Source organism: Panthera uncia, chromosome A2 (genome assembly GCF_023721935.1).
Source record: "Panthera uncia isolate 11264 chromosome A2, Puncia_PCG_1.0, whole genome shotgun sequence".
Taxonomy (NCBI): domain Eukaryota; kingdom Metazoa; phylum Chordata; class Mammalia; order Carnivora; family Felidae; genus Panthera; species Panthera uncia.
In genome coordinates, this window is record NC_064816.1 from 119,889,155 (window position 1) to 119,904,112 (window position 14,958).

General features: G+C 41.1%; 1 protein-coding gene across 1 annotated transcript in view; it reads left to right on the top strand.

Annotated features, from left to right (window-relative positions):
• Positions 1-14,958, top strand: part of BMPER (BMP binding endothelial regulator) — a 246,556-nt gene that overhangs the window by 128,536 nt on the left and 103,062 nt on the right. The window contains exons 7-10 of the mRNA XM_049641682.1: positions 3,576-3,675; positions 8,684-8,793; positions 12,385-12,525; positions 14,717-14,821. Of these exons, the coding sequence (XP_049497639.1) occupies positions 3,576-3,675; positions 8,684-8,793; positions 12,385-12,525; positions 14,717-14,821 (456 nt within the window). The remainder of the gene's footprint in view (positions 1-3,575; positions 3,676-8,683; positions 8,794-12,384; positions 12,526-14,716; positions 14,822-14,958) is intronic.

Consider the following 14,958-nt stretch of genomic DNA (forward strand, 5'->3'; position numbering starts at 1 on the left):
AATTAAGGGGTGTGGAAGGCTTCACAGGGGAGAAGAGGCCCCAAATTGACCTTGAATGAAGCAGGATTTTTATAGGGGTCAATGATGGGGGGGAGAGAAGGAAAGAGGTACATATGAAGAAGATGGAAGGCCTCAGATGTGCCTGGGGACAATAAAAAATATATAATGGACTCTCCTCTCCAGGTTGATATTGTGAGGAAAGGAGATGGGAGAGAAGGTTATGGGGTATCTTGACCAACTAGACTAACTGTGGTAATAAAGATCTAATGCATCTGAGTATTTTATTTTATTTTTTTAAAGTTTGTTTATTTTGAGAGAGAGAGAGAGAAAGAGAGAGCACGTGTGCGAGCAGGGGATGGGGAGAAAGAATCCCAAGCAGGCTCTGCACTGTCAGCACAGAGCCCGACACGGGTCTTGATCCCATGAACTGTGAGATCATAACCTGAGCCAAAACCAAGAGTCGGACACTTAACTGACTGAACCACCCAGGCATCCCACATCTGAGTATTTTAATGCAGTTAAATTTATTTCTTGCTCATTTAATAGTTCATTGTGAGTGTTTAGTGGATAGACTTCCACATGGTGACCCAGGGAAGCAAGCTCTTTCCATTCTGTGCAAAGTTATTGATATCCCCTCAATTCAGGTGGTTATCCATGTAGCGGAGATAGAAAGCGAGAGTGTGGAGCACTGAGTGTGAGAGACCTTTATGGGTCAGGCCTAGAAGCGTGTTATTTATTTCCATCCACCTCCTGTTGGTCAGAACGTAGTCAGTCGTAAGGCCTAACTGCAAGGGAGTCTGAGAAATGTAGTGTTGGTCTATGTCAGGAGAAAAAGAAGCAGATTTTAGTGAGGCTATAGTTGCTTCTACAATTGACTTTTAGCCTGAACTTTATCCCAAATGCAGTGGTAACTCATCCTCCACGTTAGCATGGGGACATGCGCAATGGTAACATAGGCTCCATAAGGTGAGTGATTTTTGTATGCTATATTCACCGCTGTATCCTCAGCGTATCTAGGCCTTAAACAACTATTTGATCAAATAATGAAATGATGGATGGATGTTGGAAATGAATCCTGGGCATATGGAACTTTCCAGGTGGGTTCGTGGAAGAGAGCTGAGGCAGGGAGGCAGGTTAAAAAGAGTGTGCTAATCTGACAGAGCCGGAGTTAGTGCAGTTACAGTAGGAATTAGTACATTTTTAGAAACAGAAATGTTCACTTCTGCTATTTTAACTTTCTTAGTTTACAGCATAGCCACATCTCATAGTTTAACCAGATTCCCTGCTGAGTTGAAATCATAGAAGCAGGTTGTGAGCCGAAATAGCCTGGCACTTTCTTTGGAGGTATTAATTGGAATGCAGCCTTGGGACTTGGGCTGTGCCACAATCCTGCAACCCAAACAAAATAAAACTTGACTAAACCAGCAAACCCAGATTGCAGTTCAAGTTACTTTAAGGGGCTCTTGGGAAACACAAACTGCATTTGTATTATATATGCAAAATCTGCTCTTTGACCTTATTGTACGAAAAATTACTGGAGCCCACTTAATCTTTTGCCAGCTTTCCGAAGTGCTGGACAAGTTAACTCCTATGCAATTATGTAACATTTCGTAAAAATTTTAACTTTAAAATATGCTTGGAAAATAGATGCTGATCCAACAAGAACAGAGACTATCAATGAAAAGAATATGTTCTCTGTGCACCTAAGAGAAGCCAACACACAGGCAGCCTCATGTGGCCCGAGGCTTCATGATTTTAGGAAGTTGCTTGCAGATGAATTTTTTTGAAATTAAAAGTTAAGGGAAGCATTCTGCCCTCCCTCTAGATTTAACTTTTGTGGTTTATGTATAAGCTGGGGCAGACCTCGGTGTCTGACCTAGACTCAGGTTATGTGCTTCTGAAGTCTGGGGAAAGGCCAGACTTTAGGATTATGCAGAGCTGAGTGAGGGAACCTCACAGAAAACAGCCAGGGATTCTTAGGAGATTTTTAGTGATTCTTGCTGATCTGGAAATAATGTAAAAACAACAGAAGAGCTTTTTGTGGTATTTTTGTATGTTCTCTCTTGGTTTGGGGAAGAATCTGACATTAAAGTGGCTTAAAAATAATAAATATTTAAAAAGACATAACATGTCCTACCCTTTTCATCCACCCCTACCAAAAAATAAACTGTAATAATAAAAATGGCAAAAGCAGGAAGGGAAAGCAGAAACAATGGATGGCAGCAGTATGCTAGGATGGGCATGAATTTGATCCAGACGGCTAACGTCTGGTGTTATTGCAAAAAGTGGTGGAGAAGGTGTGAGGAAATGCCGCAGGGAATCTTTCCCTTCTTTACAGTGTGAGTTCCTCATTTCCTGAGGCCCCTTGAGATATAAATTACCGGTTTCAGACAGCGGGTACCTGAGGGTCTACTCCTTTGCTTTCTAGCTCAAATCCCAGAGAAGCCAATCCATTGAAATTCCATTTGTCTAGTGATCTATTTACCAAATCTTCTGATTTTCTGAAAAAAATAAATTATTCATAAATTTAGTAGCAATTCATTTTGCACAGGATAGTTTTCACATGAACCTTACAAAGGTGTTGGGTGTAAATTGACTAGAAAGCACTATTTTTTTTTTTTCCTGCCCCAGCTTTCTGAAGATTCAATTACAAGTTGCTGAGGCTGGGAAAACAGACACCTCGGCAGAGGCATCGAGGAGGGGGAGTAGGCGTGTTGCATCTTCAAGTTGTAAGAAAGCACAGAAAGAGGGGAGAGATACTGATGGCTAGAGAAAGGGGGGCATGCTGGGATAAAGAAGGAAGGAATGGATGTCAGAAAGGAGGACAGGAAGGGTGGAGAATGAGGGGCAGGGAAAAATTCGAAAGCTCTAGAACTTCTCCCATAGGCTGCTAAGCCTCTGCCATTCCTTCCAATATCAATCATCTTTTGCCTTCTACTTGTGATAGAAAAGTTTGGTTAGCTGAGTGAATTCAGTGAAATGGTTCTTCTGAATATTGGCAGCATATCCATTTTCAGCGGATTGGCTGCTTCATGAAATCTAAACCTCCGAGAGCCATCCTAATAATACCTTTAAGCAGTTACAGAAAAGGAAGTATTCCTGGAGGAAGATGTCTGCAGAACCTACAGAAAGATGAGGGTCCGAAAGAGGAGGAAAAGCCTCAGTAATGCCCAGAGGACTCCTTTGCTTGCTTGGGTGTCGGAAAGGGAAGCCAACTTTTCCTGGTTTGCCTAAGACTCTCCCAGTTTTAGTACTGGAAGCCTCCAATCTCAAGCCAATGAAGATAGTTGACTAGTCTTGAGAAGGAAAAAGGTAAAGAAAGGTGGTGGGTGGGTGGAGAGAGGTAATACTGTAATAATCTCTTCAGGGACAGTCTTTTCGAGGGTACAGTTCATGTGGCCTCCAGGGAAGATAAAAGGAAAAAGGATAGTTGGGAGAAATTACACAGACCTGAGCCGTCACCCCAAGGACCTGATACCAGGGAAGACCCTAGGTTTGTTTCAGGTATCTTGATTATACAGTATAAATGCACTTACTTTTCTAAATGTGCTTTTTTCTCTCTCTCTTTTCTTCAGGGAGGCAGGACACAGTGTGTGAGAGAAGTCTGTCCCATTCTCTCCTGTCCTCAACACCTTAGCCACATTCCCCCAGGACAGTGCTGCCCCAAATGTTTGGGTGAGTGACTGTTTTCAGATAAAAGAACAATGTAATTTATTCTTGGGAGTTTCTGCTAAGAGTCTTCATTCACATTGTTATGTTGGGGTTCTCAGGTTGTCCTGTTTCATGGCTTATTAGAAATAACTGCTTTTTCTGGTTATAGGAATGTAAGGTGTGCCCAGCGTTTATTTCTTGTCTGAGGTCTCTACAGGTGTTTCTTTTCTCTTGTGCTTCCTCGTATCTGTAAACCTGGTTCACCAGGCAACTTGGGATGATAACCCCTGATGGCGAGAGCAGTATTGAAGAAACTGTCTTTTATTGGGCGTATGACAATTGGTAGAAATGATTAGTATTTTAAAGGCATATGAAATTAACACATGGAAGAATATAGACTAGTGTTACTTTTAGAGGCAAAAGTATGCAGGAGGATGACACCAAAAGCAAGAGGTTTGGAAGGGAGCAATGAAAAGTAGCCAACAGGAAAGGAGAATGAGCTATTTTTTATTGAGCATTTGCTATTTCCTAGGTACTATGAAAATCACTTTACATGCTTTTTCTCATTGAATTTTCTCAAGAAGCTGTGCCGTATAGGTGCTAAGTATATCATTCTGATATGTAATATACATGCTGTGGTTAGTATTATTGCAGGAGAGGGGAGTAGATTCCTAGAAGGTGGCACAGCTGGTGAGTTACAGAGTTGGTACCTGAATATGAGTTCCTGTGATTCCTAAGCCCAGGCTTTAACCTGCTGCTGCCCAGCCTCCGTGGTGATGTGGAGAGAGGCATATACATTGCCAGTTGAAAGAGACAGCCTGTGATGGAGAGTCTCTAGTGCAAGAGATCCTTTAGGTCTTGTTTATAATCCGAATGTCAGCTTCTTACACATGATCTTCAAACTCTTGAGTTGGTTGAGGTCAGACTAAGATTCAAAGAAAAGTAGCCTGACCCAGTGTGTGAATACAATAGAGCATCTCCCACTAAAATCCTCCAGCAACCCCACTAGAATCTTGAGGGATCTTTGAGGAGGCTAATACATTTCCGAGTCACCCCTGGCTTGGTCTCCTCCTGCTGTTTTTCTCTTAATTCTCCTTCTCCTCCTCCTTCTCCTCTTCCTTCTCCTCCTCCTCCTCCCCCTCCTCCTCTCTCTCCTTTCTTCCTCTTCCACCTCCACCTCATCTCCCTCTCCTCCTCCTCCTCCTCCTCCTCTTCCTCCTCCTTCAACATCATTTTGTACTTGCAGGGACATTCCCCTCCAGTCTTTTCACATTCTGTGGTGCTACTGAATCAACACTTGTGTAGTAGATTTTACTGAAGGTTTGTGGTCAATGAGGGTGATTACCTTTTAGTGGAGCACAGTGAACAACATGAAATGGATCCTTAATGGATCCTCCCTTTGTTCTTAAGAGGTCTCAGCTATTATGCCTTTAGGAAAATGTCACTGTGTATCTGGGCTCCAGCGTCCTATCAGCTACTGTCCACACCCTTTTTTCTGAATCTTCTCTCCTTTCTTTCATAGCTTGCTTTTCTCAATTCCAGAATCTCCTGTTGATTGATATTTTTCATTCCCAGCTTATCACAGCCATAGTCTAAAGTCTATCTTTCTACAACCAACTTGTTGAATAAAGGTATCTTGTTAAACTAAGGCAGTTTTCTTTTCTGTACAGGATTCACCTGTCAACCCTTCATCTAATGTTTGCCTTCTTGCTGCATGTACACACACACACACACACACACACACACACACGTATGCATGTAATACTTTTTAAGTAACTATGAAGTAATTAAAAGAACAAAAGAAAATTGTTTATACATGCCTGATTAAAGACATTTCCACTGATATGTATGCTTCCTGGGTTGCCAGTGTGTGCTTGTACTCCTGGAATAGAGTTAGCCAGTTCACTGTTGTTGAAATCGTCATGCTTTTGGTCATGGTGGACACAGCATTCCATCTGAGCAGGAAAGTCATTACAGAAGAGGTGGCATTTGGGGCCTGACATTGAAGATAAGTAGACTTGATTACTGCTTTGAAGCCCATACTATGGATGTGCTGAGTCAACTCAGAAGCTTCTCATATGAGGAATGGCTGTTGTATTGAATGCAGACGTTCCTGTCCATTTGTGGTCATAAGACAGACTACAAAAGGAACAGTAAGTCTTAGGAAACTTAAAAATCTTAATTCTCCCAAATGAGACCGTTTTTGGTTAGACTAAACCCCAGTGGAATAATGTAGAAATGGCTTAAATTAAGCTGAATGTGGACTTCTCTGAACCACTCTTTTGAATGTTTCATCTTAATTTGGGGCCATGATGACTTTGGAACTACAGTAAGATTTTGTGTTCCTCGGGGGTAAAAAGAAATATACCCACACAACAAAAGACAGAAAGGAAAAAAAAAAGGAAACACTAGGATACTTTCTAGATCCTGAAATCTTAGACTAATCAGACTTTTGGCTGGTTGGACACCAATTTGCTATGACATATTCCTTTGACAGGATTCATTTACATGACATACCTTAGCCTTTTGCATTGCAACATTCTCTAGCTCTCTTTTTTCATTTTCAATGAAGAGACTCATCAGAGGTTTGTGTATACTGAGCACCCAATGCACCTCTTAGAATGACACAGCCTAGGATCATATTTGAATCCTACCACCGCTAATAACGATAACACTCATTATGTGCCACTTATTGGGGTTGTTTAGGGAATTCCAGGCTCTATGATAAAGACTTTACATCAATATTTTTAGGTAAAAATTATCTTTGAGTGATAAGGTAAGTAGTTGGTCATATTTTTTTCAGGGGGATATTATTGAAGAGTCTTTTTATTTGGTGACCTACTAGTGCATCAGTTCTCCAATCTATCCATCTGTTTGTTCACCTACTCATTCATCCATCTATGCCACAATATTGGGTACTATAAATGTAGTAAAAGCTCCAAGATATGGGAACACAGGAAGGGGCAGTTCATTCTAAGAGGTGAAAGGTCCTCTGAGGAATAATGTGGAGCTCAACCATAAAATGTATTTTCATTGGTAGGGAAAGAAGCTTGACTATATTTATGTATCTATATCCTGCCTCTTGCCAAAAAGGAATTAAGGTCACTTATAAAGTACATGAAGCACATGTAGATGAAAGATAAGAAAAAGGCAAACCAGGTTATCCCCATCTTTAAACATTGCTCAGTTGAAACAATTGAGTAGATGGCCTGCACACAGCTTTCTGATACCTCAGGGCCTAGAGGAAAATCTAGAGAAAGGCAGAATTTTGCATTTTGCAGGCAGTCCTCTAATTTAGTCTGCAAGCTTCCACAAGCTTCAAGAAACTCAGGACCTGGGGGTGCACATAAGAATGCCTGTCTTAGTTGGATTATTAATACTTGCTAGGAGCAAATACAGTCATTTAGTTAGATTTTGTCTAACCACAAAAGGGTTTTTGGTTGCCTACTTTCATATTAGCATTTTATTTATTTATTTATTTATTTATTTATTTATTTATTTATATTTTTTTTATATTAGCATTTTAGGCAGAGAGGGTGGTATGTTACTGCAAGGAGGCATTATTGTTACCATTTTACAAGTGAACTAAGTGAGGCCTGGAGAACTACTCAAGGTCACTAGGGAGTCCATATGTGGGACCCAGACTATAACTCACTGTCATCTTTTGATGACAAGCAAGTTTACTTCTGGTAGTAAGGACCAAGCTAGTAATTTAATTCTGCATCTATACCGTATCCTAGCCTTGAAGTTGACTGTAACAGGAAGATGACATTTTTTGTGATTCCTGTTAATGGTAATTCTAACAATTTGAATTCTGAGAGTGGCATTTAGTATGTGCCTGTAGGTATTTTCAGCATTTCACTGGACCTCCTGATAACTAGAGTTTGCTTTTAATCTTTTTATAAGAAGAAAGAGTGTGGAGGTGCCTGGGTGGCTCAGTCAGTTAAGTGTCCGATTTCAGCTCAGGTCATGATCTCACGGTTCGTGAGTTCGAGCCCCATGTCGGGCTCTGTGCTGACAGCTAGTTCAGAGCCTGGAGCCTGTCTTTGGATTCTGTGTTTCCCTCTCTCTCTGTCCCTCCCCTGCTCTCTCTCTCTCTCTCTCTCTCTCCCCCCAAAAATAAATAAAACATAAAAAATTTTAAGAAGAAAGAGTGTGGTTGTAAATCTAATGAGTGATTATGAATCTTCATCTTCTTAACATGTTGCTTGACTCAAGCAACATGTCAGGGATGTTTTTATATGCTCCAGGGAGTAGAAGCTCACAATTTGAAAGAAAAGATGAAATTGGATTGCATTCTTTGTTTGGGGTTACTTTTTGGACCTTTTGATCATAAATCAAATCTTCATATCAGGGAAAATCACGCTAATTCTACAGAAGTGTGATGCCTGTGAAAGCTTGGGCACTTGACATGTGGGTTGGATTCTGCCTCTATGTGCATTTTGAGTTAGTGCCATCCTTTATACCAACGGACTTGTAATTTCTCCAGCTGAGATGCTATATCATTGGTTCTCCTTTTCACTCATTCTAGTCCTTCTTGGAATAGCTTGACTTCCTGTGCCTCTTCCCTGCCAATACCTACTTCCTGGATAATTTTACTTATTCTTTAAAATGCAGTTGAGACATTGCATCTTCCAAGAAGTCTTCTCTTCCTCCCTGTCCCCACAGTTCCCAGATTGTCTTCTTTCTGGAACTTACCATATTGTTGTATTTAAATCATTTTTGTGCGTTTGTCTCACCGGTAGACTGTGAACTCCACAAGGGCAGGTCAAATAGATCTGGTCATCTTGGTTCACTATGATGGTAATAAAGATTTGTTGAACTTACAAGATTCAGTGTGGAGTCAAGCTCTTTATAATAAAAACTTTCTAAATTAATTACTCCAGGGAACATCTGGCCGAGGACTATTTTTGTGCACCAGATTTACCTGGTCTTGTGAGAATGTTTAACAGTCCTGTGATAGAATTGTTGATGACAAAGTGGGAAATCCTGGCTTCTGTCTTGCATTAACCATGCCGTTGCTTCCCTCTAGGTCAGAGGAAAGTGTTTGACCTTCCATTTGGAAGCTGCCTCTTTCGCAGTGATGTTTATGACAACGGATCTTCATTTCTCTATGATAACTGCACTGCATGCACCTGCCGGGTAAGGTGGTTCTGAGGGGCTGTGATCCGACAATGATTGCACTGGGGACGTTACTGTTAACTTTATAGCCAAACATAATGATCTGTCATTTATTGGAAGGAGGCATTATCAATGCCATTTTACTACTTGAAATCATGCTTAAGGTTGTAAGGACGTTCAAACATAGGACCCAGATTACAATTCACTGTTACCTTCCCAGGACCTACAAGTTAGCTTCTGGAGGTGAGAACTAAAGTCTGAGGGACTGTCCTAAGGTATTTTCTAAAATCAGACACAGAGTGTCTCTGGCAGCGTTCTCTGGTTCTAACTATCCGAGATGAGCTCCTTAACATACCACATAATAAAAATGACTTTAATCACATTCAAGAGAAAAGAAAGACAAGGATTTACAGTTCATCACAAAGATAAACCTGGTAGTTTGAGAGGGGAGTATTTATGTGTTGTTCATTGTACCATTTCTTACTTGAAAAGTAAGAAAAGCATTGCTTGCTTTTTTCAAAAGGCAACCAGAGGCCTAATGACTGGTGAAGAAAGAATTCCGCAGCTCCAGAATTTTAAAGGAATACACGGCCCACATTCATTGACTGTGCTTATACAGTGATTTTTTTTTTAAACCAAGAAGAGAACCATCTTAATGGAAGATTTTAGAATCATTCATTAGTGAGTTAATGCAAACATCTGTGTGACATGAATTTAGAAGAATACATTTTGGCGGTGATGGTTGTTGTTTTGTCTTTAATAGCTAAAGGGCTAGAGAGGGAAGGAGGAGAGTTTTGCTCAATGTCAGCTCTGAGTCAGTAGTTGGGATTGGAGTTCAGAAGTTCCTGATTACTTGAGGCATGCTTTGTTAAGTAGCATGCACTACTTCAGGGAAGTAGCCGAGTAGGGGCTGAACTGTCTGTTCCCTGGCACTGAACACTGAGTATTTCCTAAGCCTGAGAATACTTTCCTGAGACTCCTTCCTCTCTTCCATGGTTTATATTTTCCTATGCTAAACCTATAGCCACTCCTTCTGTTTGCCTTGGCCTTCATCCTCATGACTTCTCTTCCTCTCCAGGAATTTCACAGGTTATAGCTTCCTCTTGAGGATGCTAAACCTTTGATGAAACACATCACATCCCCAAGTTCTCTTGATTGCAGGAAAGCCAGACGTCCCACGAATGGGAATTTGTTATGCTTGCACTGTTCTGGGTCTCATGGATTCTTTGAGAGGAGATCAGACAGTATTTCTCAGTGCTGAAAAGAAGTGTAATTAATACTGTTCCTTCAAGAGATTTGTGTGTGTGTGTGTGTGTGTGTGTGTGTGTGAGAGAGAGAGAGAGAGAGAGAGAGAGAGAGAGAGAGAGAGAATGAGTTCACAGTCATCTTTGGGAAATTGGATGTTTCAAGAATCAGGCTACAATCATTTTGGATAATCATTATTATTTTCTATCTGCTTGGAGCTTCCCTCTCCAGCATCTCCACCCAGTGCCATGACAGGTGCAGGAAATTATTTCATAGTACTCTGAACACAGAGTCTTTATGGCAGTGATTTATTTTTAAAACCAATTTTTAAAACACAGAATCTTTGTGCCTTCATATTTGATGATTCCTCTACCTTGAGCGACCTCATCTTCTTTCAGTTTGAATAGCAAACTCCTCTTCATGCACAACAGCCTCTCTCAGATGTTAGCTCCTCCCCTAGTGACTGACTAGGGGACTCACATAAGTAGGTAATTGTCCCTCTTTTCTGCTACCTCTATACCTTTACTAGTTCTGTTAATGACATTATATTGCAATTTAATAGTTCACATGGTTCTCTCTCCTTTTGCCCTGTGAGCTCCTTGTAGACAGAAGCACATCTATCCATCTCAATATTCTCATTGCTTAAACTAGTGCCAGGCATATGATCTAATGGGTGGTGTGTGTGTGTGTGTGTGTGTGTGTGTGTGTAATGAAAGCTGGGAAGTCTACCATGAAGTATGCATTACTTGAGAGCTAGTATGTGTCCTTGTTTTTCAAACTAGAAATCAATACGTGCAGTTTGGCAAAGGACTTTTTTTTCCCCCAATTAATGAGTTGACCTATAATAATTTCTATGTGCCAGAAACTGTGCCAAGTACTTTAAATATTTCATTTAAGCTGCACAATAAACCTGAGAAGTAGGTTTTTGAAGATGAGGAATCTGGGGCTCACGGAGATGGATTTGCACAAGATAACATACCTAATGGATGAACTGGCATTCCCCCCTGGTCTTGTCCAATGCTGAGTCCTATCCATTATCTGATGTGGTAGAACCTTAAAAATAAAAGACAACCAATGCCATTTTCTTAAAAGGATCATCACATTGTTATATTAATCTTAGATGGATAAGTCAGTAGGAGTATAGGAGATAATACCAGAAGTACCTGTTGAAGTTATAGGATTAACATAGAAGCTGCAGAAGTTACATACGTTGATTTATACAACCTGTTTGAATGAGTTATCTCTCAGTACTAACTAAGGAGAGGGCTTGGTCTCATTTCCCTATCATTGGTCTGATACTAATTCCACATTGTGAAGGTATTGTCCATCTACCAGGGACACTGCTTTCCTCCCTCCCTGCCTGCCACCAAGTCTCATAAATATTTTGCTCTTAACATTCATTGTAGCTGATAACCTACTCCAGTGAAATTGCATCTTGTTGGATGGGGAACTAGAAGAGTTTACTTTTCTTAAACTGCTCTGAACTTTTCTTCGACATGTTGTTCAATGAATTGGCAGGCACAATTTAGTTGGCTAGAAATCAAGCCATACCTCTTAAAGTTACAGATATAAACTCATCATTTTCAGAGGTTAAGCGACCTGGTTAAGATTACATATTTTAAAAAAAAAGATTACATATTTTATAGAAGAGTCTAGAATGGTCAGTTTTGGCATAGCTCATTCAATTCTTCTGTGGACATGGAACACACTAAGGAATTTTATCTTGAGGAGGAACATTAGCTCTTAATTTTTGCTATTTGATTGGATATCATGCCTTTCTGCTAAACTCCTCAAAGGTGGCAAATGCCCTCAAGGAGACCCAAGAGAGTCATGTTAATGAAAAGCATGCAAGAGGAAAAGGGCAGGAAGAGGGAAACTGGTTGGCCCATAGTGAGTTGGACCTTCTTGCCACACGCTGGCCAGAGTGGAATCATCAGCTTCTTGAACATTAAATTATAAACACTTGGAAAGTAGTGAGGGTATGTCAGACTATTCATAGCTTCTTCACCTTCTCATCCGGATGTTTAGTCAGCAAATAACATTTTGAAGTAGATGAAAGATTTATTACAACAAGTTAAAATATGATTTCTTCAGAATATGTTTTCTTTTTGGGGGGAAGGGGAGGTGAAGAGAATCAAGTAGTCTTTATGCTCAGGGCAGAGCCTGACATGGGGCTCGAACTCACAAACTGTGAGATCATGACCTGAGCCAAAATCAAGAGTTAGTCACTTAACCAACTGAGCCATGCAGGTGCCCCCAGAATATGTTTTAAAGCGGTTAGTTGTGGATTGTTAAAGGAAGGCCAGGTAAGATGGTTGGTAGAGATGGAAATCATTTTTAATTTCTGGTTTGCCTTTGGGTCCCCAGGACTCTACTGTAGTATGTAAGAAGAAATGCTCCCACCCTGGTGGCTGCGTCAGAGGGGAGGAGACGTGTTGTGAAGAGTGCCTCCTGCGAGTGCCTCCAGAAGATGTCAAAGTGTGCAAGTTTGGCAACAAGGTTTTCCGGGTATGTCACAAGCCAAGCTCATGGGAACTATTGTACTATACTGAAATGTAAAAAGCTCCAGATAAAAGGCAGACTGGAGTATTCCATATTTTGTAGACACATATGGTGTGTGTGTGTGTGTGTGTGTGTGTGTGTGTGTGTCTATGCGTGCACAAATGTAATTATTTATATGGCAATATATATATACATATTTTTAAAATCAAGTATACATGGGGCAGAGAAGCAACTGTTTGAAAAAATGGTTTTCTTCAGCTTTATTTTTGCTTTACGAAGTGTTTTAAGCCTGTAAAACATTATTGCCTTTTCCAAATGTGGTCATCCAGTGATGGGGATTGAGCTGAAGATACCCCTCCACCCCCACCCACCTCTGGATGGTACTCTTATGGGAGCCCAAATGCTGAGGACATCTCATTCAGTCAGAGATGCTCAGTGTCCCTTTCCAAGATCCTGATGGTCCTATAGCTTAATACTTTTGGAACTTTTTACAAAGCTGCTTTTTCAAAGAGATTTTCTCACTTGGAAGATATTCGGGTGAGGATGTTCATGCTGGCACAGCCATTGAGCAAAGGTGAGAGAGCCTTGCCCCAACTGACCTAGCACGGTTGTCTCCTGACCATCTGCTACTTATCAAATACTACCCGTAGTTTTCTGACAGCATAGCTGTGCAGTGACCATGTAAACGTCAGGATGAAGATTGTTATCTTTGTCCAAACTGCTTTCCATTTAGTTTTTTGGGTGGAGGGAGTCTTTCTGTACCTGAGGTATCATCTCAGGACATTCTTGAGACTGGGACCCTCGGAATCAAGTCAGATGTGGGAGATCCTCATGTTGTACTTGGCCAGATTTTCTTTTGCATTGATAGAGTTGGAAGGAGAGTCTTGATTCTTATGGAATCAGTAAGAAGACATGATGTGTCATGCCCAAAAGAAGGGGGTCACATGTGTGTTGTATTTACACCAGGCTTTCAGAGCCACTCATGTATCCTTTTTACATAAAGTCATTCTTGTGTTTCCAGAGCACCTGGATGCAATAGACCCCCTCTCACGATGGTATTGTGTGCAAAGTGCTTTCAAGGCTACTGTACAAAGGTTCCTTTATGTGATGAAGCCTAAAATAATTTACAGAGAGTCATCTTTGAAACGCCAAGTCCTAGAAATGGGCACACAGAGAATTTGGACTCGTCAGATGCCCTTTAGGACAGATTCAGTTAGGTCTTTGTTTCTCGAGAAATAAAAGGTTCTAATAGTCCTTAAATAGCTTCAAAATGTGTGAAGGAAAAGGAAGAGGAGTCATCATCAAAATCTGAGATAGTTCCTCTGTTTTTAACAAATTTTTCTGCTTATATCTACAAACTCAGGAAGGAATCTTTGTTTTGTTTTCACATCCAACCCTTGTGCCTGTAATCTACTCTTGCATAAGCTAGGATGCACATCCCTGTGTGTTCTCCAGAGATACAGGGCTTCTTGTGGCTGGGTATTTGGCAACTGCATATTATAGATTCAATGAGCCAAAAATATTCCTCAAACAGCCCTTTCTGGGCTAGGAAATGTGTCCCAAGGTGCTATCTAGCTTTTGGGGAGGAAAGTATCAGACAGGCAGGGGCATGGTATTCAGAGTATTCCATCTGGGCTCCACATATTTGGATGGCTTGCTGATCAAGTGTCTGCCTGGGCAATGAGAGTCCTGTGAATTAGCCTCTGTTCTTTGAATGGATCATACCCTGTGTGGTCCAGAACCATGTCACATGTGGGAATAAATTCACCACCTTTGTACATCTCAACTGCTGCTGCCTGGAATAGCTTCAACATTTCAGGTCTATCACACAGGAACATTAGACCTTTGCTACTGCATCATGTTCAACTCATGCTTGTCTTCCAGGGTGAAGCTAAGTAAACAGTGTAGGAGGAGCACGATGCAAATATGGTTTGGTTAGATGCATAAGAATTCTTTTTATATCCTGGAGGGGGAACACACATACACACACACACACACACACACACACACACACACACACACCTACACACACCTTCAAATTGGGTAGGTGTAGATAGACACCTCAGAGTAATTTAGTCTGATGATGGATCTCTCACTCAGAGTAAGAAATGCTCTCCTTGGCAGAGAAATCCCAGCCTGTTGGATTAGCTCCCATCAGCCTCCAGCTGATAGCAGAATCTTGTGCTCTCTCCCATAGGATGGAGAGATGTGGTCCTCTGTTAATTGCACCATCTGTGCTTGTGTGAAAGGCAAGACAGAGTGTCGAAAGAAGCAGTGCGTTCCCATCAGCAGCTGCCCGCAGGTATGTCTGGAATGCAGGTTGACTTTTTCTTTACCTTCAGGTCTTGGGAAACGTCCTACCTGTGGCATGGCCACATGCCGTCTTCTGAACACAGAATCTAGATTTCCTGATACTTCTAGGTCCCCCAATAGCCACAA